Here is a 27,818-nt window from a genome sequence, read left to right as displayed (position 1 = left end):
TATGAGAAGAGGAGGGAAACATATTTCCCATGGTGTCAGTAAATGGGGGGAGGGGGGGCAGACTGCTGCAACAGGCACTGACCCCCCCCCCTCCCATCACACACCGCCTGACAATTCTTCTTATCACAAAGTGTTACATCAAGTATTATACAATGTATCACAAAACTACACCGAGTATTATACAATGTATCTCTCTCTCTCTCTCTCTTCCACTGTCTTACATTCTATTTCTTTCTCTCTTTCTCTTCTCCCGCTGCCTTCCCCCCAATTTCTCTCTCTCCCTCTTTCTATTCCTTTCTCTCTCCATTTCTCTCTCTCTCCATTTCTCTCTCTCTCTCTCTCTCTCTCTCTCTCTCTCTCTCTCTCTCTCTCTCTCTCTCTCTCTCTCTCTCTCTCTCTCTCTCTCTCTCTCTCTCTCTCTCTCTCCAACTGTTTTCCCTCTGTCCCTTCTTTTCTCCCATTCTCTCTCTCCCTCTTTCTCTCTCTCTCTCTCCCTCTCTCTCTCTCTCTCTCTCTCTCTCTCTCTCTATATATATATATATATATCTCTATATATATCTCTCGTACTGTTTTCCCTCTGTCCCTTCTTTTCTCCCATTCTCTCTCTCCCTTTTTCTCTCTCTCTCTCTCTCTCTCTCTCTCTCTCTCTCTCTCTCTCTCTCTATATATATATATATATATATATATATCTCTATATATATCTCTCGTACTGTTTTCCCTCTGTCTCTTCTTTTTTTCTTTCTTTCACCTTCCCCTTCTCTTTCTCCCCCTCTTTTTATCCCCTCATCTCCCCATCTATATTACCGCACTTTCTTCAAGCTTTCTCCTCTTTTTCTTTCTATTTATTTTTCTTCTCTCTCCCTTCCACGCTTCTCCGCTCTTCCCATCTCTTCCTCTTTTTATTTCCCTCTTTCTATCTGTCTAACCTTCTCTTTCCCCCTCTCTCTGTCTCTGTTTCCTCTTTCAGTCCCTCTATAGTTTTCTATCATTCATTTATTTTTTATTCTTCCTCTGTTTTTCTCTCGTTTGCTCTTTTATTTTCTCTCCTTGTTTTTTATCTTTGTATGTTCTATTTTCCAGTCACGATCCCCCCCCCCCCCCCGGAGGTCACAGCCTTTCCTCGGGTCTGAGCTCCAGCCTGCATGGTGAGGGAGAAGACACAAGCCTCGCACGCGCCGGGGACCAGCAGATGGAGGAGCCCGGCCCTTTGTCACCCGTTATCTATTTATCGTTTAATCCTCCTGTCGTGTTAACAAGCTCTATTGTGTGCGGTGCCGTCATTGCTATTGACACGTTCAGTGTTTGCCTGTCGGATGAATGAGTCGGTATGATGAGCACACATGAGACCGATATGGGGAAGAATGGCCGCTCCTCATGTCTGACATTTCCCAGAAACAACACCAAGGGTGCAAAGAGATAATACAATGTAAGCGGCCATTTCTGTTCAGCATCAACATATCCAACAAAAACAAAAACACGTTCCCAGCTGAACTTCCCAGCCAGCCTGCAACAAACAGATCTGTCCCGTTTAATGGGGTTTAGTTCCCCATCCCACAGACCTATCAATAATCAATATCAATTAAACACATCAGCTCCACCATGAGCAGAATTGAGGGGAACAAATCAGAAGATTCTAGGAATATTATAAACATTTGGGCCCAGATTCTTAGAGGAGATACGACGGCGTATCTCCAGATACACCGTCGTATCTCTGCGTCTGGCCGGTCGTATCTATGCGCCTGATTCTTAGAATCAGTTACGCATAGATATCTGTTAGATCCGACAGGCGTAAGTCTCTTACGCCGTCGGATCGTAACTGCATTTTTATGCTGGCCGCTAGGGGCGTGTACGCTTACGTTAGGCTTTTCCCGGCGTATAGTTACCCCTGCTATATGGTCTATCCTTCTCCACTACGGATCCCCCCAGATCCTTCACTACGGATCCCCCCAGATCCTTCTCCACTACGGATCCCTCCAGATCCTTCTCCACTACGGATCCCTCCAGATCCTTCTCCACTACGAATCCCCCCAGATCCTTCTCCGCTACGGATACCCCCAGATCCTTCTCCACTACGGATCCCCCTCAGATCCTTCTTCACTACGGATCCCCCTCAGATCCTTCTTCACTACGGATCCCCCCAGATCCTTCTCCACTATGGATCCCCCCAGATCCTTCTCCACTACGGATCCCCCCCAGTTCCTTCTACACTACTGATCCCCCCAGATCCTTCTCCACTACGGATCCCCCAGATCCTTCTACACTACGGATCCCTCCAGATCCTTCTACACTACGGATCCCCCCCAGATCTTTCTACACTACGGATCCCTCCAGATCCTTCTCCACTATGGATCCCCCCCAGATCCTTCTACACTATGGATCCCTCCAGATCCTTCTCCTCTACGGATCCCCCCAGATCCTTCTCCACTACAGATCCCCCCAGATACATCTCCACTACGGATCCCCCAGATCCTTCTCCACTACAGATCCCCCCCAGATACTTCTCCACTACGGATCCCCCCCAGATCCTTCTCCACTACGGATCCCCCCCAGATCCTTCTCCACTACGGATCCCCCCCAGATCCTTCTCCACTACGGATCCCCCCCAGATCCTTCTCCACTACGGATCCCCCCCAGATCCTTCTCCACTACGGATCCCCCCCAGATCCTTCTCCACTACGGATCCCCCCCAGATCCTTCTCCACTACAGATTCCCCCAGATCCTTCTCCACTACAGATCCCCCCAGATCCTTTTACACTACGGATCCCCCCAGATACTTCTCCACTACGGATCCCCCAGTTGTACTCCCCCCTAGTATGTATGATGCATATTCTTAGCCCACAAGTGCAGAACTTTACATTTATCAACATTGCAGATGATATACTGTATATAAGCACGTGGTTTCCAGGGGCGGACTGACAACTCATGGGGCCCTCGGGCAATAGGAGATTATGGGGCCCCCAGGCAATAGATTATAGGGCCACACAGTACTGTATACACACACAATATACACACACAGTATATACACACACAGTATACACACACAGTATATACACACACAGTATACATACACACACTGGGAAGGTACTGGAGAGGCGGGCAGCTATAATCTTGGGATTTTTAGACCAAAAGGATGTCGGTGAGGGACATTTCAGGGACAGATGTAAAAAAACACAGATCTTTACATACTGTCCCCGGTTTTACTGAGGCTGGCAACCCTGATGGGGCCCCTTAGTGGCATGGGGCCCTCGGGCAGTGCCCGAATGGTCAGTCCGCCCCTGATGGTTTCCTTGGTTGAACACAAAGTGGAAAACTCCAGTTATTAAACACAATTCATTTGAATCTACATTTTACATTTGCTGTCATCTTGTACAGCCTCTGCCATGCTCACCGTGCACTTTTCCAAACAGTTCCCAATATCTGGATTGTTCCGAGAACTGTGAGACTGTACATACAGTCATGGGACAAGAGGCTGCAGTCCCACCTGGAAGAAACCAATAAAATACTATTGAATCTAGCTGCAATTAAAAGATACGGAAGTGAGATTGCTGGAACTTCTAACAGGTGCAGGGCTGCTGATAGGGGGGGACCACCAGCCCTCCTGTAGGGGGCCCCGACACACAGAGGGGCCCGGACAGCAGGAGGATCGGTGAAGAACAATGCCCTCTGTGTCTCTCACCCAGGTTTCTCCCCCTCTCGTCAGGTAGGCTGTATGGGGCCCCATGATCCCTAACAGCGGCCCTGAACAGGTGTATGGCGTTTGTGTTGCCATTACAAGGTGAAGGGTGAAGGTCCGGACAGCCGCACTCCAATAAAAACGTACAAACCACAGCAGGGTACAGGATAAAAAAACTGACGCGTTTCACACTCTCAACAGTGGGGTAGATTCAAAGAGCAATTGCGCCTGCGAAAGCATAGTTAAGCAGCGCAATTGCTTACTTGCCCCGGCGTATCGAATGCTCCTGATTCAGGAACCTCGATACGCCGACTGCAGCCTAAGAAATGACTGGCATAAGGCTCCTTATGCCGTCATATCTTAGGCTGCATTCTTACACAGGCCGCTAGGTGGCGTTCCCGTTGTGGTCAGAGTATAGTATGCAAATTGCATACTAACGCCGATTCACAACGTTACGCGAGCCCTTACGTCGTTTCCGTCCGTCGTGTTTCGCGTAAGGCTTCTGCTAATAGCAGGGGCAGCCAATGCTACGTATACCCGTCGTTCCCGCGTCGCAAAGTTTTAAATTTTACGACGTTTGCGTAAGTGAATCGTGAATGGCGCTGGACGCCATTTACGTTCACTTTGAAGCAAATGACGTCCTTGTGACGTCAATTGCCGCAATGCACGTCAGGGAAAGTTTCCTGACGGAGCATGCGCCCTACGCTCGGCGCGGGAACGCGCCTAATTTAAATGATTCCCGCCCCCTACGGGATCATTTACATTAGGCGCCCTTACGCCGGGCATTTTTGAGGAGCGCCCACGCAAATTACGCGGCTGCTGCTTCGTGAATGAAGCGTAGCGCAGTTAATTTGCGGGGGCGCAGGGCAAAAACGGTACGCTGCGCCTCCCGTAAGGAGTGCGCAGCGGTACCTGAATCTACCCCAGTGCTTAGTCATAGCAAGGCTAGAGCGGTGATCCCTTCCCCCACAAGGTGAAGGGTATTTGAGGTAAAAAAACAAAAAAACAAAAATAAAAACGAAATAAAAAGTGCATCATTTATGAACCCTTCAATGAAAAGTCACGTGACTAAGGTAGAGTTCACCAAGGTGGTGTATAACATGTATAAAGGATCCGGTTGTGTCTCATAGCCAATCAACAGCTTGCAATCACATTCCGGCATTTCAGAGGAAAAAAAATCACATAATGGGTCAATTTAATTTCTTGACATTTTATAAGGAAACAAAATAAAAATAAAAAAAAGCAAATAAATGCTAATAAAAAAATACGATATAATTGGTGCTAATAAACAAGTCTAATAAAGTGCGATATTAAAGGAAGAAAATCTTCATAAAACGTGCAAATATGCAATATGTGCAAAAAAAGTTCTTCAAAGATAAAGTGCAAAATGCGCCAAAGTGATGATTAGTGCAAAAATAGCGTCCAATCAAAGAAGATTCAGAAAAAAACAGTTCACAAAATAAATGGGTAGATTCAGGTAGGGGCGCGCTAATTTGCTTTGGCATAGCCTAGCGTGTTTACACTACGCCGCCTTAAGTAAGAGAGGCAAGTACATGATTCTCAAGGCACTTACCTCCTTACTTAGGGCGGCGTAGTGTAAACGCGGCGGGCGTAAGGGCGCCTAATTCAAATGGGTTGGAGGGGGGGCGTGTTGTATGGTAATGAGGCTTGACCTCACGTTTTTGAAGTTTTCTGTTACTGCGCATGCGCCGGGCGCCTACATTTCCCAGTGCGCATTGCGGCTAAGTACGCAGTACGGGCCTATTCATTTCGACGTGGACGTAAACGACGTAAATCCCGATTCGTGGACGACTTACGCAAACGACGTAAAAAATTCGAACCTCGCGGCGGGAACGGCGGGCATACTTTAACACTACTATTCCACCTCATAGGTGGAATAACTTTAGGCCGCCTAAGGCCTTACGGAAACGGCGTAAAGCGACTGCGGCGGCCGGGCGTACGTTCGTGAATCGACGTAGAAACTCATTTACATATTCTACGCCGACCGCAATGGAAGCGCCACCTTGCGGCCATCCGAAAAATTGCAATCTAAGATAGGACGGCGCAAGCCGTCGTATTTTAGATAGGTTTAAGCGTATCTCTGTTTGAGCATACGCTTAAACTTATGTCGGCGTAGATTCTGAGTTAGGTCGGCGTATCTACTGATAAGCCGGCCTAACTCTTACTGAATCTACCTAAAAGTGCGTGTGCATAAAACCATGGAATCCAGTTCATCCCAGTATCTCCACCATCCGCTGTGCGCTACTGGTTTTCCCCAGCCCCCCACCTCATACAAAGACCCCTACAGGTCAAGTCAGGGGGTCTCCAAACTTTCTAAGCAAAGGGCCAGTCTACTGTCCTTCAGAGATTACGAGGACCGGACTGGGGCCAGTGGGAGTCGAAAAGGTCCCGACATCAGTGGGAACAATGACATAAAACGTGGTTTGGGACTTTGAATGAGGCATATAGACACACGTGCCTCCATCCCCGAAAATGGAAAAAGAGAAGAAGTTGGGACTTTGAATGAGATGCAATTTGATGCAAACAGTAGTAAAGTAATAAATGCGTAATAATAAACAAGCTCAAACTTACCACCCAAACAGCAAGCCAAGTTCAACTGTCTAACTTGTATGTTAAAAGCAGAGGATTGGTTGCACACATTTGGAAATGTATGGATGAGCCACAGGCCACTCCACGTCTCTCTGCGTATCTGTGGTCCTAACTAAACTGATAGGCCCCGTACACACGATAGAATCCATCCGCAGATAAATCCCAGCGAATGGGTTTCAGCGGATAGATCCTATGGTGTGTACACGCCAGCGGATCTGTTTCCACGGATATTTCTCCCCTGGGATGGATTCCAGCAGATCGAATATTTGCTGACATGCTAAACAAATCTATCCGCTGGAATCCATCCCAACGGATGGATCCGCTGGTCTGTACAGACTCACCGGATCCATCCGTCCGAAGGGATCCCCCGCATGCGTCGTAATGATTCGACGCATGCGTGGAATTCCTTATATGACAGCGTCGCGCACGTCGCCGCGTCATAATCACGGCGACGGCGCGACACGTCATCGCCAGAGGATTTCGGCGCGGATTTCAATGCGATGGTGAGTACACTCCATCGCATGAAAATCCGCGGAAATCCTCGAGAGGATTTATCCGCGGAAACGGTCCGCTGGACCGTATTCGCGGATAAATCCTCTCGTGTGTATGGGGCCTTATAGTTTCCTCAATAGGAGGCATACAAATACTAATGAGTAGATGGAGGGCAGGTGACTGGGGGTAACATTTTGCAAACAGGTCATTTTTCTCCTTCATGATTGGCACTGATGAGCCTGCACTGATAGACAGCACTGATAGGCATTGATGAGGCAGCACTGATGAGGTTGCACTGATGAGCACTGATGAGGTTGCACTGATGAGCACTGATGAGGTTGCACTGATGAGGTTGCACTGATGAGGCAGCACTGATGAGGCTGCACTGATAAGCAGCACTAAAGGGCACTGATAAGTAGCACCGATGAGAAGCACTGATAGACAGCACTGATGGGTACTGAGAGGCACTGAAAGGTAGCACTAATGGACACTGATAGGTGGCACTGATGGGCACTGATAGATGGGACTGATGGGCACTGGTAGGTTGCACGTATGGGCACTGGTAGGTGGCACTGATGGGCACTGATAGGTGGCACTGATAGACAGCACTTATGGGCACTGATAGGTGGCACAGATGGGCACTAATAGGCAGTGGTAGGCAGCACTGATGGGCACTGATAGGCAGCACTTATAGGTGACACTGATGGGGAAATAATTGGCAGCACTGATGAGCATTGATTGGAAGCACTGGTGGGTACTGATGGGCACTGATTGGCAGCACTGCTAGGCACTGATAGGAAGCACTGGTGGGCACCATTGGGACTGCACTGATACTCAGGACACTGATAAACAGTGGATGGCCCTGATGTCCCTGTGTCCACCCATCAGTGCCCATCAGTGCCACCCATCATTGCCCATCAGTGCCATCTTATCAGTGGCCATCAGCGCCGCCTTATCTGTGCCTATCAGTGTCCACCAGTGCCGCCTCATCAGTGCATATCAATGAAGGAGAAAAATTACCTGTTTGAAAAATGTTATAACAAACTATGAAACATGATTTTTTTCTTCAAAATTGTCCACGTTTGATTTGTTTGTTTAGCAAAAAAAAATAACAAAATGATAAAAAATGTAGTTTGGGTGCAGCGTTGTACGACGGCGCAATTGTCATTCAAAGTGCATCAGCGCTGAGAGCTAAAAATTGGGCGGGGGGAGGGGGGTTCAGGATCCCCCCCCCCGGGAAGGAAGGGGTTAAGGTGAGAAATCAGGAACCTTTATGTGATTCTCGGGAGTGCGGATCCTCGCCAGGCAGATGGAGATCTGATGGTATCCGGCCTCCGCTCAGCACCCTGGACAGCTGCCTGTGAGGGGGGCTCCACATAAAGGGCTCAGCACCCTGGACAGCTGCCTGTGAGGGGGGCTCCAGATAAAGGGCTCAGCACCCTGGACAGCTGCCTGTGAGGGGGGCTCCACATAAAGGGCTCAGCACCCTGGACAGCTGCCTGTGAGGGGGGCTCCAGATAAAGGGCTCGTCTATAGAGAGATGATTGTGCCTTTGTGTGATGACAATGTGTGTACAAGACACACAACACGGCTAATAGAACGCACAATGAGCCACTTATTTCCCCATTAAGGGCCCGCTGGGGACCCGGCGCCGCGCTCCTCCCCCCCGCCAATGGATGCCGGGAACAAATATTGATCATTATTGGTTCGTATCATCCGGGTGGCTTTTTATTTATTTTTATTTAAAAACAATTTGTGTGATTTGTGAAGAACGACGGAACCGGGGGAAAGATTTGTTTGGCTTTTAAAATCACTTTTACCCCCCTTCCTGCCCAGGCCAGTTTTCAGCTTTCAGTGCCCACGCACTTTGAATGACAATTGCGCGGTCGTGTGACACTGTACACAAATTACATTTTTATTATTTTTTCACCCATATAGAGCTTTCTTTTGGTGGAATTTAATCACCACTATGTGGCACTGATTGACAGCACTAATGGGCACTGATAGGCGGCACAGATGGGCACTAATAGGCAGTGGTAGGCAGCACTGATGGGCACTGAAAGGCAGCACTGATAGGCGACATTGATGAGGAGGCACTGATGGGGAACTAATTGGCAGCACTGATGAGCATTGATTGGAAGCACTGGTGGGTACTGATGGGCACTGATTGGCAGCACTGGTGGGCACCATTGGGACTGCACTGATACTCGGGACACTGATAAATAAACAAAATAAGACCAAAAAGTTAAATAAAATAAAAATTGCAAACAGCTAATTTTTTTCCTTACATGATATGCACTGATGGGCACTGATAGGCTGCACAGATAGGCACTAATAAGTTGGCACTAATGGACACTGATGAGACAGCAGTGGTGGGCACCGATCAGGAGGCACTGATAGGTAGCACTGGTGAGAGCGCTGATAGGTGGCACTGATAGGCAGCACTGAAGGGCACTGATGGACACTAATGGGTGGTACTAATGATGAGGCACTGATGGGCACTGATAGGCTGCACAGATAGGCACTGATAAGTGGGCATTGATGAGGCAGCACTGGTGGGCACTGATCAGGAAGCACTGATAGGTGGCACCGGTGAGCACTAATAGGTGGCACTGAAGGGCACTGATAGGTGGCACTGAAGGGCACTGGTAGGTGGCACTAATGATGGGCACTGATAGGTGGCACTGAAGGGCACTGGTAGGTGGCACTAATGATGGGCACTGATAGGTGGCACTGGTGGGCACTTTTGGTCACCGGTAGATGGCACTTGTGGGCACTGCTTAGCAGTACTGATGGGCACTGGTAGGTGGCACTGGTGGGTACTTTTGGGCACCGGTAGATGGCACTTGTGGGCACTGCTTAGCAGTACTGATGGGCACTGGTAGGTGGCACTGGTGGGTACTGCTTAGCAGCAATGGCTGTCAGTGTGTGGGACCGAACTCCCGTTTACACAAGCCGGTAATCTGCTTATTTATTACCGGCTCCTGTTTACATCATGTGATCAGCTGGACTGTATATCACCTGAATGATTATATACCGTATATATATATATATACACATACAGTATCTCACAAAAGTAAGTACACCCCTCACATTTGTGTAAATCTTTTCATGTGACAACACTGAAGAAATTACACTTTGTTACAACAATGTTGTGTAGTGAGTGTACAGCTTGTATAACGGTGTCAATTTGCCGTCCCCTCAAAATAACTCAACACACAATTTTTTTAAATTAATTAAATTTTCAGTCTTTTCTTTGTTTATATCGCAAAAAAAAAAAAAATAAAAAAAAAAAGCCAGTGGTGATGAAATGCCACCAAAAGAAAGCTTGACATACAAATGGTATACATTTTTATATAAATGATATACCATAATTGGAAAAAAATAAAAGGTATACATTTTTATATAAATGATATACCATAATTGGAAAAAAATAAAAGGTATACATTTTTGATTTGCATGACTGTGCAATTACCAGTTAAAGTAGCACAGTGCCAAATAGCAAAGAATGGCCTGGTCATGGAGGGGGGGGGTAAATCTTCCTGGGGTAAAGTGATTAGGTCAATCACAATCAGCACATCTCCTATGACTCCAATCCTAGACTTATTTAATATTTTTTTTCTCCTCGTTCCATCTTTCTATTCCCCCCCCCCACCCCCCCCCCCGGTTGAAGTTTATTTAGTGTATAGATCTCTGTCCTCTGTAATGTATATTCCAGGTCGGACCCCTCTGAATCAATCAGTATGTAAATCCTCCATTCCCGGAGGGGGGGGGGGGTGTTAACAAAGCTGATTCATTGGTGATTATCTCGGCGGTGTTGCGGCAGTTAACTGTCCCCCCCCCCCCTCCCCGGGGTGTCGGGACCGGCAGGTTCCATATGTCCTCCTCATCTACAACAATGACTGTGACATGATCTGATTAGCGGAGGACGATAATCCCTGGGGGGGGGGGGGGGGGCACTTACAGCTCGCTCTTCATTCGCGGACAATTTTCAGGATCCGGATTTGGATACATTGTAACAATTTTATAACTAGAGCCGACGTCCTTCTAAAGTGTGGATGTAACAATGAAACACCTAGGAATCCTATTTTGAGCTACAGTGGAACCTCAGATTACGAGTAACGCGGTTAACGAGCGCTTTGAACAACGAGCAACTTTTTTTTTTTTTTTAATCCTGATTGGATTAAAAACGCACACCACACTTACACGCACTCGAAATTGGGTTAACATCACGCACTTTGACCACGCGGTCTCTAAAAAAGAGGCGAAGGACTAACGGGACTGGTTGAGCGGGCAAATCCTCTCACTCCCTTATAGGGAGTCCCTCTGCCCCGTTGGGCTTCGAAGCGGAGCAGGTAGGGCGGGCTGTGTGGGAGGACCCCCTCACACACCCACCATTGCCACCCGGGGCATGGAGAAAGGTGGCAGATTGCCTCTGGTGGAGGCCTGCCTACTCCCAACTCTTGCAGTCCGGCTCCTCTCTCGAGTACACGCACAAAATACACTTAAAAAAAAACAAAAAAAAACGCAGAGGTGATCAAATACCGCCAAAAGAAAGCTCTATTTGTGAGAAAAAAGGACGTCGATTTTGTTTGGGTACAGCGTCGCACGGCCGCGCAATTGTCAGTTAAATTAGTGCCGTATCGCAAAAAAAAAAAAATGGCCTGGTCATGAAGGGGGTAAAACCTTCCGGAGGGGAAGTGGTTAAAATATTCTTATTGGCCACAGCCAACAAAACCTGTGATCCTTCCACACAATGAGACAAAGTTTAACAGTCTCCAGCCATGCGCATTGGTCACTTGTGAAGGTGAAATACATTGAGATGGGTATTATGTGTACAGCAATTTCTCTAAACGAGACTATACGGCTGAAGGTTGTTACTGCCACCTGGTGGCACGATACAATAATGCATCCCTTGGAAGTAAACCTGCATTGGGATATAAAGAAGCATCATTCTGCATTTCTTACCCTGAAAATGCCATGTTGCCTGGCTGTCAGTGTGATCCAATTAATTCATTATTTTCTGGGTTACCGACCAAGAAAAACTCTGCAGATCAGAAGTTCATGCCAGTCCTGCTGCTTAATCGTGCATGAAGGGCGTTTAGCAGTGGTGGCCGGTTCTCAAATTTTTTTGGGGGGGTGCAAAAAATCGGAAAAAAAACCATCAATCGCAACCTCACTGTGCCAATCAATTGACACCACTGTACCATCAAACACAGCCACTGTGCCCATCTATTGCCACCACTGCGCCCATCAAACGCAGCCACTGTGCCCATCAATTGCCGCCACTGTGCCATTTAAATGCAGCCACTGTGCCCATCAATTGCTGCCACTGTGCCCATCAATTGCCGCCACTGTGCCCATAAATTGCTGCCACTGTGCCCATTAATTGCCGCCACTGTGCCCATCAATTGCCGCCACTGTGCCCATAAATTGCTGCCACTGTGCCCATTAATTGCCGCCACTGTGCCCATCAATTGCTGCCACTGTGCCCATCAAACGCAGCCACTGTGCCCATCAATTTCCATTACTGTGCCCATCAATTGCCGCCACTGTGCCCATAAATTGCTGCCACTGTGCCCATTAATTGCCGCCACTGTGTCCATCAATTGCCGCCACTGTGTCCATCAATTGCCGCCACTGTGCCCATCAATTGCTGCCACTGTACCCATCAAACGCAGTCACTGTGCCCATGAATTGCCGTTACTGTGCCCATCAAATGCAGCCACTGTGCCCATCAATTGCTGCCACTGTGCCCATCAAACGCAGCCACTGTGCCCATCAAATGCAGCCACTGTGCCCATCAATTGCCGCCACTGTGCCCATCAATTGCTGCCACTGTGCCCATCAAACGCAGCCACTGTGCCCATCAATTGCCGCTACTGTGCCCATCAAACGCAGCCACTGTGCCCATCATTTTGCCACCAGTTTGTACCATCAAATGCCGCCAGTTTCCCCTATCAAATGATGCCAGTTTGCCCCATCAAATGACAACAATGGGCCATTTGTCCCATAAAACGCAGTCACTGTGCCCATCTATTGCCACCACTGTGCCCATCAAACACCGCCTATGTGCTCATCAATTGCCGCCACTGTGGCATTTAAATGCAGCCATTGTGCCCATCAATTGCTGCCACTGTGCCCATCAATTGCCACCACTGTGCCCATCAATTGCTGCCACTGTGCCCATCAAACGCAGCCACTGTGCCCATCAATTGCCGCCACTGTGCCCATAAATTGCTGACACTGTGCCCATCAAACGCAGCCACTGTGCCCATCAAACGCAGCCACTGTGCCCATCAATTGCCGCTACTGTGCCCATCAAACGCAGCCACTGTGCCCATCAATTTGCCACCAGTTTGTCCCATCAAATGCCGCCAGTTTCCCCTATCAAATGATGCCAGTTTGCCCCATCAAATGATGCCAGTTTGCCCCATCAAATGACAACAATGGGCCATTTGTCCCATAAAACGCAGTCACTGTGCCCATCTATTGCCACCACTGTGCCCATCAAACGCCGCCTATGTGCTCATCAATTGCCGCCACTGTGCCATTTAAATGCAGCCATTGTGCCCATCAATTGCTGCCACTGTGCCCATCAATTGCCACCACTGTGCCCATCAATTGCTGCCACTGTGCCCATCAAACGCAGCCACTGTGCCCATCAATTGCCGCCAGTTTCCCCTATCAAATGATGCCAGTTTGCCCCATGAAATGACAACAATGGGCCATTTGTTTTTTCATCTGTCAATGGACGAACGACACACCCATGTGAAAGGGGCCTTAGCCGCTGACAGTAACCCTACAGTGCCAGGAAAAAGTATTCACACCCCTTGACATTTTCCACATTTTCTCACGTTACAACCAAAAACGTAAATGTCTTTTAATTGGGATTTTATGTGATAAACCAACACAAAGTGTCACATAATTGTGAGGTGGAAGGAAAATGATACAAATAAATATGTGAAACGTGGGGAGTACATTTGTATTCAGCCCCCTTTACTCTGATACCCCTAACTAAAATCTAGTTTTGCCTTCAGAAGTCACCTAATTAGTAAATAGAGTTCACCTGTGTGTCATGTAATCTCAGTATAAATACAGCTGTTCTGTGAAGCCCTCAGAGGTTTGTTAGAGAACCTTAGTGAACAAACAGTATCATGAAGGCCAAGGAACACACCAGACAGGTCAGGGATAAAGTTGTGGAGAAGTATAAAGCAGGGTTAGGTTATAATAAAATCTCCCAAGCTTTGATCATCTCATGGAGATCTGTTCAATCCATCATCGGGTCTAGGGGACCTACGGCCGGCCGGTACCGGGTCCTCAAATTCACCAGAGAAATTACTGTTTAACATAGGAGTCTATGGAAGGGGTGTCCGGCTTTGAAAAATCGTTGCCCCCCGGTCGTAGGTCCCCCAGTCAACAAACTCTGCACACTTGTAGAGGAAGAGTGGATCTACATGTGTGACAAGTTCCGGGTCTAGAGGCCTTACGACCGGTCAGTACCGAATCCTCAAATTCACCAGAGAAATGACCGTTTAACATGGGAGTCTATGGAAGGGGTGCCCGGTTTGAAAAATCGGTGCCCCCCGGCCGTAGGTCCCCCGGACAACAAACTTTGCACACTTGTAGAGGAAGAGTGGATCTACATGTGTGACAAGTTCCAGGTCTAGAGGCCCTACGACCGGTCAGTACCGGATCCTTAAATTCACCAGACAAATTACCGTTTAACATGGGAGTCTATGGAAGGGGTGCCCGGATTTGAAAAATCGGTGCTCCCCGGCCGTAGGTCCCCCAGACAACAAACTTTGCACACTCGTAGAGGAAGAGTGGATCTACATGTGTGACAAGTTTCGGGTCTAGAGGACCTACAACCGGCCGGTACCGGGTCCTCAAATTCACCAGAGAAATGACTGTTTAACATTGGATTCTATGGAAGGGGTGCCCGGGTTTGAAAAATCAGTGCCCCCTGGTCGTAGGTCCCCCAGACAACAAACTTTGCACACTTATAGAGAAAGAGTGGGACTAAATGTATGCCAAGTTCTGGGTCTAGAAGACCTACGACCGGCCGGTACCGGGTCCTCAAATTCACCAGAGAAATGACTGTTTAACATTGGATTCTATGGAAGGGGTGCCCGGGTTTGAAAAATCGGTGCCCCCTGGTCGTAGGTCCTCCAGATAACAAACTTTGCACACTTATAGAGGGAGAGTGGATCTACATGTGTGACAAGTTCCGGATCTAGAGGCCCTACGACCGGCCGGTACCGGGTACTCAAATTCACCAGAGAAATGACCGTTTAACATGGGAGTCTATGGAAGGGGTGCCCGGGTTTGAAAAATCGGTGCCCCCCCGGTTGTAGGTTCCACAGACAACAAACTTTGCACACTTGTAGAGGAAGAGTGGATCTACATGTGTGACAAGTTCCGGGTCTAGAGACCCTACGACCGGCCAGTACCGGGTCCTCAAATTCACCAGAGAAATGACTGTTTAACATGGGAGTCTATGAAAGGGGTGCCCGGGTTTGAAAAATCGGTGCCCCCTGGTCGTAGGTCCCCCAGACAACAAACTTTACACACTTGTAGAGAAAGAGTGGGGCTACACGTGTCACCAAAGTCCAGGAAATCAGGCACAAAAAAGGTGACTCGAGCATAAGCCGAGCGGGCATGGGTGTAGGAACCCTTACAAATCTGGGGGGGACAGCATTTTGCCCCCCCCCCCCGGCGCGCACACGCCATACATTATATATGTGCTCCATTAACCTTAAATGGTTATGATGCTTCAAGTGATCATTTAACTTATTTATCTTTTACAGAGAAAGATAGCATAGATGGCGTTATTCTGCATTGCGTTGTATAATGTACTATTGCTGGGATTTGTTGTTCCTCTGTAACTGTTGGTATTCTCCATTGCGTTGTATAATGATTATACTGCGCAATGCAGATTACCACTGACCAGTTATAGAGGAACTACAAATCCCAGCAATAATACATTATACAGCGCAATGGAGAATACCACCAGCTATAGAGGAACAACAAATCCCAGCAATGATACATTATATAAAACACAATGCATAATACCAGCAGTTACAGAGGACTACAAATCCCAGCAATGATACATTATATAAAACACAATGCATAATACCAGCAGTTACAGAGGACTACAAATCCCAGCAATGATACAGTGCCTTGCGAAAGTATTCGGCCCCCTTGAACTTTGCGACCTTTTGCCACATTTCAGGCTTCAAACATAAAGATATAAATCTGTAATTTTTTTTTGAAGAATCAACAACAAGTGGGACACAATCATGAAGTGGAACGAAATTTATTGGATATTCCAAACTTTTTTAACAAAAAAAAAACTGAAAAATTTGGCGTGTAAAATTATTCAGCCCCTTTACTTTCAGTGCAGAAAACTCTCTCCAGAATTCAGTGAGGATCTCTGAATGATCCAATGTTGACCTAACAAAACGTGGGAAATTTCAAGGGGTATGAATACTTTTTCAGGGCACCGTATGTAACAAATCTGACTTAGATCAACTTGGGTACAACCCTCTTGCCCATAGATGGCATCGAACGGCGGCCAGTCCCTGAGACTTGATGGGCGACTTTAACCTTTAAGTCGCGCTCGGAGTCTTTTCCCGGCGGGTCTGAAGTTTTATTTAAGCTCCCCGGGAATTTCCAGCGGGTTGGGTTGCTAGGAGACGAATCGCTCGATTCGCAGCGGATCGTTACGCTTGACCTCTTAAAGGGGATCGACTCCTCAGGTGAGGAAGAAAACACAACAAAAGAGGAAGGTTGAGTCCTAATCATCTAAATTCATTTCCTAAGACCAACCTGGTCTTCCTCTATAACGATCCTCCAGACAATTATCACCGTGACATCATGGCGGTGACATCATAACACGTTGTCTTCGTTTTTTGTAGAGTTCCTCTTTAATTTTCTCGGGTATGTAAATGATGATATTTTTCTGGGCTGGTTCCTTCTACGTTCTGAGGACTCGGATCAGACTGCAGAAAAAAAAAAAACGTATCCGATGGGCAACGAGTCGACGCTAATTGTGATCGTTTGCGGGGCGTTCACCATGGCAAGCACGATCGCCGCTCTCCTGACCGACTGCTGGCAGGTAAAACATTGCGCACATGGTAATAATTCCGGGCGGCTGCACTTCCAAAAATCCTTTTATTGAAGCTTCACATGACAAGTGGCTGACAGATGGAGCCGGGGGGGGGGGGGGGGGGGGCAAAGAGGTAGACGCGTTTCGCGCAAATGTTAGCGCTTATATTCATTACCTATCACGCAAAAATGTGGTGGGACTTTGTAGGCGCAAATTGTGACCCGGATTCTCAGTGGAGATACGACGGCGTCTCTCCAGATACGCCGCCGTATCTCTGCGTTGCGCCGTCGTATCTATGCGCCTGATTCTTAGAATCAGTTACGCATAGATATCCGTTGGATCCGACAGGCGTAAGTCTCTTACGCCGTCCGATCGTAACTGCAGTTTCTTACGCTGGCCGCTAGGTGTAGCATCCGTCAAATTCGAGTATGTAAATTAGCTAGACACACGAATTCCCGAACGTACGCCCGGCCGACGCAGTACAGTTACGCCGTTTGCGTAAGGCTTTTCCCGGCGTACAGTTGCCCCTACTATAGGGTGGCGTAAGTGCGGCCTAACAATGTTAAGTATGGCCGTCGTTCCCGCGTCGAAATTTGAAAAATTTTACGTCGTTTGCGTAAGTCGTCCGTGAATGGGGCTGGACGTCATTTACGTTCACGTCGAAACCAATGGCGTCCTTGCGGAGTACTTTGAAGCAATGCACACTGGGAAATTCCAAGGACGGCGCACGCGCCGTTCGGGAAAAAACGTCAATCGCGTCGGGTCACAGTGCATTTACATAAAACACGCCCCCCCTGATCCAAATTTGTATTAGGCGGGCTTACGCCGGCCGATTTACGCTACGCCGCCGCAACTTACGGAGCAAGTGCTTTGAGAATACAGCACTTGCCCGTCTAAGTTGCGGAGGCGTAAAGCAGATACGTTACGCCCGCACAAAATAACGCCGCTGGACGAGAATCTGGCCCTGTATGTTTTAAAAAGTAATCAACAAAATAGTATCAAAAAGTAACGAACAGTCATAAAAAACATATATGATTGAATTTGTTGTACAGAAGACATTGGCGCACATACTACCCAGGAAAATTCCAAAAATACATGCATTGATAGCGCGGGCATACAGATATCCTAATAGGCAATCGTTTTTCCTACGCGTTACGGAGTGTAACGGACTCCTTCTTCAGGGAGAATCCATTGTGCAGTTTATAGTATTAGTAATAATCTAAAAATAAAAAAGAGTTGTTTATAAACATTTTACATCCAATAGGCGTAAGTCTACATAGTGGCAGAAGATGGAAATCGGCAAAAAAATGATGATGTACGCGGCTCATATACTCACATGTCTAATAGACTGCAGGAAACTAGCTAAAAAAGAGAAAAAATTAAGAAAAAATAAAATAAAAATAAATAAATAAATAAATAAATTACAATAAATAATGTAGGAGAGAAATAGGTGATAATAGACTGCAGAAAACTAGCTAAAAAAAAAAACAGAAAAATAAATAAAATAAAATAAAAATAAATAATTATAAATATATAGGAGAGAAATAGGTGATAATAGACTGCAGGAAACTAGCCAAGAGAAAAAAAAATAATGTAGGAGAGAAATAGGTGATAATAGACTGCAGGAAACTAGCTAAAAAAAAAAAGAGAAAAAAAATAAAGAAAAAATAAAATAAAATAAAAATAAATAAATTATAAAAAAATATATAGGAGAAGAATAGGTGCTAATAGACTGCAGGAAACTAGCCAAGAGAAAAAAATAAATAATGTAGGAGAGAAATAGGTGCTAACAGACTGCAGAAAACTAGCTAAAAGGAGAAAATTATAATAAATAAATAAATAATATGACGTATTGCGCCATCTGACGTCCTGGGCTTTGAGTGGAGATATCTGCCGGCATCATCCAGATATTTTTTTTTTCTGCCGGTGATTTCCTGCAAACTACAAAAATAATCATGGCGGCTCCCCTCCCCCCCATCCCGCCACCCTCCGGTGCTTCTACCAGCTCGTCCCCGTGCGATCGGCAAGCCTGAGAATGGATCGGGCCAGAGGTGGAGTTTAGAGCCTCCGGTTTAAAATATAAATAAATAATCCATTGAAATCCATTCGTCCTGCATGTAGATTAGGGGGCCGGGCGCATGGATTGGGGGGCCGGGCGCATGGATTGGGGGGCCGGGGCCGGGCGCATGGATTGGGGGGCCGGGCGCATGGATTGGGGGCCGGGCGCATGGATTGGGGGGGCAGGGCGCATGGATTGGGGGGCCGGGTGCATGCAGATTAGGGGGCCGGGCGCATGGATTGGGGGGCAGGGCGCATGGATTGGGGGGCCGGGCGCATGGATTGGGGGGCCGGGCGCATGGATTAGGGGGCCGGCTCATGGATTGGGGGGCCGGCGCATGGATTGGGGGGCCGGGTGCATGGATTGGGGGGCCGGGTCCATGGATTGGGGGGCCGGGTGCATGGATTGGGGGGCCGGGCGCATGGATTAGGGGGCCGGGTGCTTGGATTGGGGGGCCGGGTCCATGGATTGGGGGGCCGGGTGCATGGATTGGGGGGCCGGGCGCATGGATTAGGGGGCCGGGTGCTTGGATTGGGGGGCCGGGTGCATGGATTGGGGGGCCGGGTGCATGGATTGGGGGGCCGGGTGCATGGATTGGGGGGCCGGGCGCATGGATTAGGGGGCCGGGTGCTTGGATTGGGGGGTCGGGTGCTTGGATTGGGGGGCCGGGTGCATGGATTGGGGGGCCGGGTGCATGGATTGGGGGGCCGGGTGCATGGATTGGGGGGCCGGGCGCATGGATTGGGGGGCCGGGTGCATGCAGATTAGGGGGCCGGGCGCATGGATTGGGGGCCGGGCGCATGGATTGGGGGGCCGGGTGCATGGATTGGGGGGCCGGGCGCATGGATTGGGGGGCCGGGCGCATGGATTAGGGGGCCGGGTGCATGGATTGGGGGGCCGGGCGCATGGATTGGGGGGCCGGGCGCATGGATTAGGGGGCCGGGCGCATGTATTGGGGGGCCGGGCGCATGGATGACCATTGAAAAGGGATGTGTGTGATACTTACTGTGTATATATATATTATTATAATGAACGGGATAATTATATACAGTCTGAGCTAAACAGGCAACTCTTCTTCCAGTCCTGCAATGTGGGATTTCCTTGTTGTCCCCCCTCCAGGTAAACAGCAAGGGGTCGGTAGTGCTAAGCACGCGCTGCAAAGGTCTGTGGCGGGAATGTGTCTGGGACCGGTTTGTCAAGATTTGGACTTGCGACGCGTTTAGCTCTTATTTGAACCCGCATCCAGGTAAGAGGAGACTTTTCTGGGTCCTAGAGAAGTCAATGCTGTTTTCTGAAAGACTCCTCCCTCCAATCCAACTTCCAGACCCGGGGGTCTCCAAACTTTCCAAATAAAGGGCCAGTTTACTGCCCTTCAGACTTAAGGGGGGGGGGGGCCACCGGGAGGAGAAAAGGTCCCGATGTCAGTGGAAATAAACGATGCCCCATCTTTGATGTCAGTAGGAGAAATAGCGTCCCATCATTGGTGTCAATAGGAGGAATTGTGCCCCATAATTGGTGTCATTGGGCCCCATTGTTGGTGTCATTAGTAGGAACTGTGCCCCATCATTGGAAGGAATTGTGCCTTCATCTGTCTCAATAGGGGGAATTATGTCCCGTTGTTGGTATCAGTGTATGAAATAATCACCCAAGGGCCGGATAAACACTAGCAAAGGGCCGTATCTGGCCCCCGGGCCGCAGTTTGGAGATCACTGCTCTAGAGCATTAGGAGGAAAGGTTTAAGCATCACACATGCAATCCATGTTTTCTATTTGGTCTGTTCTGGACACCGATAGGCCAACCCAGAAACTGGGTGGAGTCACAAGTCTCTCTGTAGTACAATGTATCCATCTCATTGGAGTACAGAATGGTGGACTGGGCTCTTCTCTACTAAATGTCACTTCTATTTATATAAAGTGATACTAAATGTATTTATTTCTTTCAGTACAGGAAGTGCCGACTTACCCATTGGGCTCCATGTAATCCATTCATTGTGTGGGCGGGACAGACATTCCCTATTATGTGATTCCCACATCATCAGCGCCATCTGGTGGCTACAATTAAAAAAAAATCCTCATTGAGATATTTCCAGAAAAAATACATATTATGGTCACTAGATGGTGCTGATGACATAGGAATCACACACACACTATGTTACCAAAAGTATTGGGACGCCGGCCTTTACACGCGCATGATCTTTAATGGCCTCCCAGTCTTAGTCCGGAGGGTTCAATATTGCGTTGGCTCCGCCCTTTGCAGCTATAACAGCTTCACCTCTTCTGGGAAGGCCGTCCACAAGGTTTAGGGGTGTGTCTATGGGAATGTTTGACCATTCTTCCAGAAGAGCATTTGTGAGGTCAGGCACTGATGTTGGATGAGAAGGCCTGGCTCGCAGTCTCCGGTCTAAATCATCCCAAAGGTGTTCTATGGGGTTGAGGTCAGGACTCTGTGCAGGCCAGACAAGTTCCTCCACCCCACCCTCGCTCATCCCTGTCTTTATTTACCTTTCTTTGTGCCCTGGTGCGTAGTCATGTTGGAACAGGAAGGGGCCGTCCCCAAACTCCTCCCACAAAGATGGGAGCATGAAATTGTCCAAAATGGGGGTCCGACCCGCTACTAGCAAGGGGGACCTAATAAAGGGGGTCCAACCCTCTACTAGCAAGGGGGACATAATAAAGGGGATCCAACCCGCTACTAGCAAGGGGGGCCTAAAAAGGGGGTTCAACCCGCTACTAGCAAGGGGGACCTAATAAAGGGGATCCAACCCGCTACTAGCAAGGGGGACCTAATAAAGGAGGTCCAACCCTCTACTAGCAAGGAGGACCTAATAAAGGGGATCCAACCCGCTACTAGCAAGGGGGACCTAATAAAGGGGATCCAACTCACTACTAGCAAGGAGGACATAATAAAGGGGATCCAACCCGCTAATAGCAAGGGGGACCTAATAAAGGGGGTCCAACCCACTACTAGCAAGGGGGACCTAATAAAGGGGGTCCAACCCGCTACTAGCAAGGAGAACCTAATAAAGGGGGTCCAACCCGCTACTAGCAAGGGGGACCTAATAAAGGGGGTCCAACCCACTACTAGCAAGGGGGACCTAATAAAGGGGGTCCAACCCTCTACTAGCAAGGAGGACCTAATAAAGGGGGTCCAACCCACTACTAGCAAGGAGGACCTAATAAAGGGGATCCAACCCGCTACTAGCAAGGGGGACCTAATAAAGGGGATCCAACCCGCTACTAGCAAGGGGGACCTAATAAAGGGGATCCAACTCACTACTAGCAAGGAGGACCTAATAAAGGGGATCCAACCCGCTACTAGCAAGGAGGACCTAATAAAGGGGATCCAACCCGCTACTAGCAAGGAGGACCTAATAAAGGGGATCCAACCCGCTACTAGCAAGGGGGACCTAATAAAGGGGGTCCAACCCGCTACTAGCAAGGGGGACCTAATAAAGGAGGTCCAACCCTCTACTAGCAAGGAGGACCTAATAAAGGGGATCCAACCCGCTACTAGCAAGGGGGACCTAATAAAGGGGGTCCAACCCGCTACTAGCAAGGGGAACCTAATAAAGGGGATCCAACTCACTACTAGCAAGGAGGACATAATAAAGGGGATCCAACCCTCTAATAGCAAGGGGGACCTAATAAAGGGGGTCCAACCCGCTACTAGCAAGGAGGACCTAATAAAGGGGGTCCAACCCGCTACTAGCAAGGAGGATCTAATAAAGAGGGTCCAACCCGCTACTAGCAAAGGGGACCTAATAAAGGGGGTCCAACCCAATACTAGCAAGGGGGACCTAATAAAGGGGATCCAACCCGCTACTAGCAAGGAGGACCTAATAAAGGGGGTCCAACCCAATACTATCAAGGGGGACCTAATAAAGGGTCCGGTGAGTGTACATTGCAATGCTTAGATATTAACTATTGACAAGCACTTCTCTTTTCCCTTCCAGCCTCCATCGTCCTCACCCGATCATTGATCGTCACCTCCAGTATTATCAGCTCCGCGGCTTTCCTCTTCCTGATCGTCGGATACGAGAATTTTCATTGCTGCCGAGATGGAGCCACCAAACTGCAATGTCTGCGGCTGTCCTCAGGACTCTATTTCTTCACCGGTATGTACAGAACTCCTAATAAGGAAGAGCTTTAAAAGGAAGTGAAAAATGTTCTTAATTTTGGATAGAGTAATGGGGGGGAGGGTTATAACCCCTGTCAATTTTTTTTATGCCATCTGTGTCCCCATTGGAGAAATTTTTATTGGATGTTTTATAGCAAAAACTAAATTATATATATATATATATTTTTTTTTTTTTTTTTAAATTGTCGCTCTTTTTTTGCTTATGGCGCAAAAAATACCACCAAAAGAAATCTTTTGGTTGTATTTTTTGCGCCATAAGCAAAAAAAGAGCGCCAATTTTGAAAAAAATATATATATATAATTTAGTTTCCGCTATAAGGCCTCATTTCCACTGGCGTTTTTACAGCCACGTTTCTGAGCGTTTTTTACAGCTTAAAAACGCCTGTCCATGTTATTCTATGGCTTCATTCCCACATAGGCGTTTTTGAGCTGCAAGTGGCATAGACGTTTTTGAGCTGTAAAAAAAACGCGGGACCAGGGCGTTCTGAAGCTCCAGAGTAGAGCTGTAAAAACGCCATACGTTAAAAAACGCTCAAAAACGCTCAAAAACGCGCGAAAACGCTCAAAAACGCGACCGCTGCATTTTTAAAGCTGCAGCTCACAAAAAAAATTTTTTTTTTTTTTTTTTTTTTACAAAATAAACATGGACAGGCGTTTTTAAGCTGTAAAAAAGGCTAACAACAGTGGCTGTAAAAACGCCAGTGGAAATGAGGCCTTAAACATCCAATACAAATTTCTCCAATGGGGACACAGATGGCATAAAAAAATATCTGTGGGGGGGGGGGGGGAGACATCAAATTTATTTGGGTACGATGTCGCAGGACCGCGCAATTGTCAGTTAAAGCGACACAGCGCCGAATCGCAAAAAGTGCTCTGGTCAGGAAAGGGGGGTAAATTCTTCCGGGGGTTAAAGTGGTTAAACATTCATTTATAACTACAAACAAATGATAAAATGAAAAGCGGTAATGCAATACAGTAAAATAGAAAATAAAACAAAATAAAAAAAAACAAACAACAAACATTCCGATATATTCCGATATTCATTATTTTTATTGACTATGTAACATAGCAGAGACTTAAAAATATTTGATAACAAAATATTATATTTATACAGGCTTTGTGTGTGTGTATATATATATATATATAATAAATATATACTGGGGTGGATTCAGGTAGGGGCGCGCACTACTACGGAGGCGCAGCGTACTGTTTTTACGCTACGCCTCCATAAATTACGTGCGCCATTCACGAAGCAGTAGCTCCGTAATTTGCGTGTGCGCTCCGTAAAACTGCCCGGCGTAAGCGCGCGTAATTTAAATGATCCCGTAGGGGGCGTGGATCATTTAAATTAGGCGCGTTCCCGCGCCGAACGTAGTGCGCATGCTCCGTCGGGAAACTTTCCCGACGTGCATTGCGGTAAATGACGTCGCAAGGACGTCATTTGCTTCAACATGAACGTAAATGGCGTCCAGCGCCATTCACGATTCACTTACGCAAACGACGTAATTTTTAAAAATCGCGACGCGGGAACGACGGGTATACTTAGCATTGGCTGCCCCTGCTAATAGCATGGGCAGCCTTACGCAGAAACCGACAAACGCAAACGACGTAAAATGCGAACGCAGGGCGCGCGTACAGTTGTGAATCGGCGTGAGTATGCAATTTGCATACTCTACGCTGACCACTACGGGGACGCCACCTAGCGGCCAGCGTAAGAATGCAGCCTACGATACGACGGCATGAGAGCCTTATGCCACGCATATCTTAGGCTGCAGTCGGCGTATCGAGCTTCCTGAATCAGGAGCAGTCGATACGCCGGCGCAACTAAGCAATTGCGCTGCATATCTATGGATACGCAGACGCAATTGCTTACTGAATCTACCCCACTGTATAATAAATATATGAAAGGATAGAAGAAAATATTTACACAAATGTGAGGGGTGTACTCACTTCTGTGAGATACTGTATATTTTATTATTTTATCCTACAAACATTTTAACCACTTGAGACCCGCGCTGTAGACTAAAGACGTCCACAGCGCGGCTCTCAACTGCCGGGTTGGACGTCCCTGGACGTCCTGCTATTTACTTTCCCTGTGCGCGCCGCCGAGAGTGCGCAATGGGGAAAAACTGTGCCTGGCGTGTCACATGATGCAGATGCGCGTGCCTGGTGGCCGCGATGTCCGCCAGGTACCCGCGATCGGCAGTGACAGAGCAAGGACGTGGCGCTCTGTGTGTAAACGCTCCACGTCCTGTCAGGGAGGGGAGACCGATGGTGTGTCCCTTGTACATAGGGACACAGATCGGTCACCTCCCCCAGTCACCCCCCTCCCCCCACAGTAAGAATCACTCCCAGGGAATACATTTAACCCCTCCCTCGCCCCCTAGTGTTAACCCCTTCCCTGCCAGTCACATTTATACAGTAATTAGTGCATATTTATAGCACTGTGAGCGCTGTATAAATGTGAATGGTCCCAAAATAGTGTCAAAAGTGTCCGATGTGTCCGCCGCAATGTCGCAGGCCTGACAAAAATCGCAGATCGCCGCCATTACTAGTAAAAAATAAAAATTTTTTTTAAAAAAATCATAAAACTATCCCCTATTTTGTAGGCGCTATAACTTTTGTGCAAACCAATCAATAAACGCTTATTGCGATTTTTTTTTTACCTAAAATATGTAGAAGAATACGTATCGGCCTAAACTGAGGAAACATTTTTTTTTTTAAATTGGGATATTTATTATAGCAAAAAGTAAAAAAAATTTGGGCCAGATTCAGGTAGATCAGCGGATCTTTAGATCCGGTGATCTATCTGATTTAAGATACCCTGCCGCAAGTTTGAGAGGCAAGTGGGAAATTCACAAACCACTTACCTCCAAACTTCAGGAGATACACCGTCGTATCTCTTTGTGAATCTGGCCCATTGTGTTTTTTTCAAAATTTTCTGTCTTTTTTTTGTTGTTTATAGCGCAAAAAATAAATACCGCAGAGGTGATCAAATACCACCAAAAGAAAGCTCTATTTGTGGGGAAAAAATGATAAAAATATAATTTGGGTACAGCGTTGTATGACCGCGCAATTGTCATTCAAAATGCGTCGGCGCTGAAAGCTGAAAATTGGTCTGGGCAGGAAGGGGGTTGGGGTAAGGGGTTAGGGTTAGGTAAGGGTTAGGGTTAGGGTAAGGGTTAGGGTTAGGTAAGGGTAAGGGTTAGGGTTAGGTAGGGGTTAGGGGTTAGGTAAGGGTTAGGGTTAGGTAAGAGTTAGGGGTAGGGGTTAGGGTTAGGTATGGGTTAGGGATAGGTAAGAGTTAGGGGTAGGGGTTAGGGTTAGATAAGAGTTAGGGTTAGGGGTTAGGGTTAGGGGTTAGGGGTTAAGGTTAGGGGTTAGTGTTAGGGATTAGGGTTAGGGGTTAGGGTTAGGGGTTAGGGTTAGGGCTTAGTGTTAGGGATTAGGGTTAGGGGTTAGGGTTAGGGGTTAGGGTTAGGGTTTAGGGTTAGGGGTTAGGGTTAGGGCTTAGTGTTAGGGGTTAGTGTTAGGGATTAGGGTTAGGGGTTAGGGTTAGGGGTTAGTGTTAGGGATTAGGGTTAGAGTTATGGCTTAGTGTTAGGGATTAGGGGTTAGGGTTAGGGTTAGGTAAGAGTTAGGGGTAGGGGTTAGGGTTAGATAAGAGTTAGGGTTAGGGGTTAGGGTAAGGGGTTAGGGTTAGGGGTTAGGGGTTAAGGTTAGGGGTTAGTGTTAGGGATTAGGGTTAGGGTTAGGGGTTAGGGTTAGGGCTTAGTGTTAGGGATTAGGGTTAGGGGTTAGGGTTAGGGGTTAGGGTTAGGGCTTAGGGTTAGGGGTTAGGGTTAGGGCTTAGTGTTAGGGGTTAGTGTTAGGGATTAGGGTTAGGGGTTAGGGTTAGGGGTTATTGTTAGGGATTAGGGTTAGAGTTATGGCTTAGTGTTAGGGATTAGGGGTTAGGGTTAGGGGTTAGGGTTGGGGGTTAGGGTTAGGGCTTAGTGTTAGGGATTAGGGTTAGGGGTTAGAGTTATGGCTTAGTGTTAGGGATTAGGGGTTAGGGTTAGGGGTTAGGGTTGGGGGTTAGGGTTAGGGCTTAGTGTTAGGGATTAGGGTTAGGGGTTAGAGTTATGGCTTAGTGTTAGGGATTGGGGTTAGGGGTTAGGGTTAGGGGTTTGGGTCAGGGGTTAGGGTTATGGTTAGGGGTTAGGGTTAGGGGTTAGGGTTAGTGCTCAGTAAGGAAGTGGTTAAAGTATTTTTTTGTATATCTTGTCTAAAATTGAAAAATGTACAAAAGAGATTGAAAACAAATAAAAAACGCAGAGGTGATCAAATACCACCAGCAAAAAAAAAAAGGGGTCTATTTGTGGTAAAAAAAAATAGGGACCGCGCAATTGTCGGTTAAAGTAACACAGTGCCGTGTCGCAAAAAAATTGCCTGGTCGTGAAAGGGGGTAAATCTTCCGGAGGTAAAACACATAAAAAGTACAATCATATCAGCTTCTAGGAGTTCCTGCACTCGGTGCCTCATCTTTATCGTATCCTGGGACTGCCTTGTCCCAATCTTCGCACCATATGGCCGGTGTTGGTATTCAGTTCCCGGGTGGGAAGGACAATACGGTTTTGTGATGCTAATGAGGTTCTCAGAGATCTGTCATCTCACAGTCTGTGGATGGAAGATAAGAGGGAACTCACAATCATCCATTCCCAATTATCCAACGAGGTCCCTCCCTACCTTCCCA

The 27,818-nt window shown here is 47.6% G+C and overlaps 1 protein-coding gene across 1 annotated transcript in view; it reads left to right on the top strand.

Annotated features, from left to right (window-relative positions):
* Window positions 1–27,818, top strand: part of LOC120915889 (claudin-16-like) — a 36,612-nt gene that overhangs the window by 5,975 nt on the left and 2,819 nt on the right. The window contains exons 3-4 of the mRNA XM_040326702.1: window positions 20,028–20,192; window positions 22,899–23,060. Of these exons, the coding sequence (XP_040182636.1) occupies window positions 20,028–20,192; window positions 22,899–23,060 (327 nt within the window). The remainder of the gene's footprint in view (window positions 1–20,027; window positions 20,193–22,898; window positions 23,061–27,818) is intronic.

This window comes from Rana temporaria, chromosome 10, assembly GCF_905171775.1.
Source record: "Rana temporaria chromosome 10, aRanTem1.1, whole genome shotgun sequence".
In the NCBI taxonomy this organism is placed as follows: Eukaryota; Metazoa; Chordata; class Amphibia; order Anura; family Ranidae; genus Rana; species Rana temporaria.
This window is presented reverse-complemented; position numbering and strand designations above follow the sequence as displayed.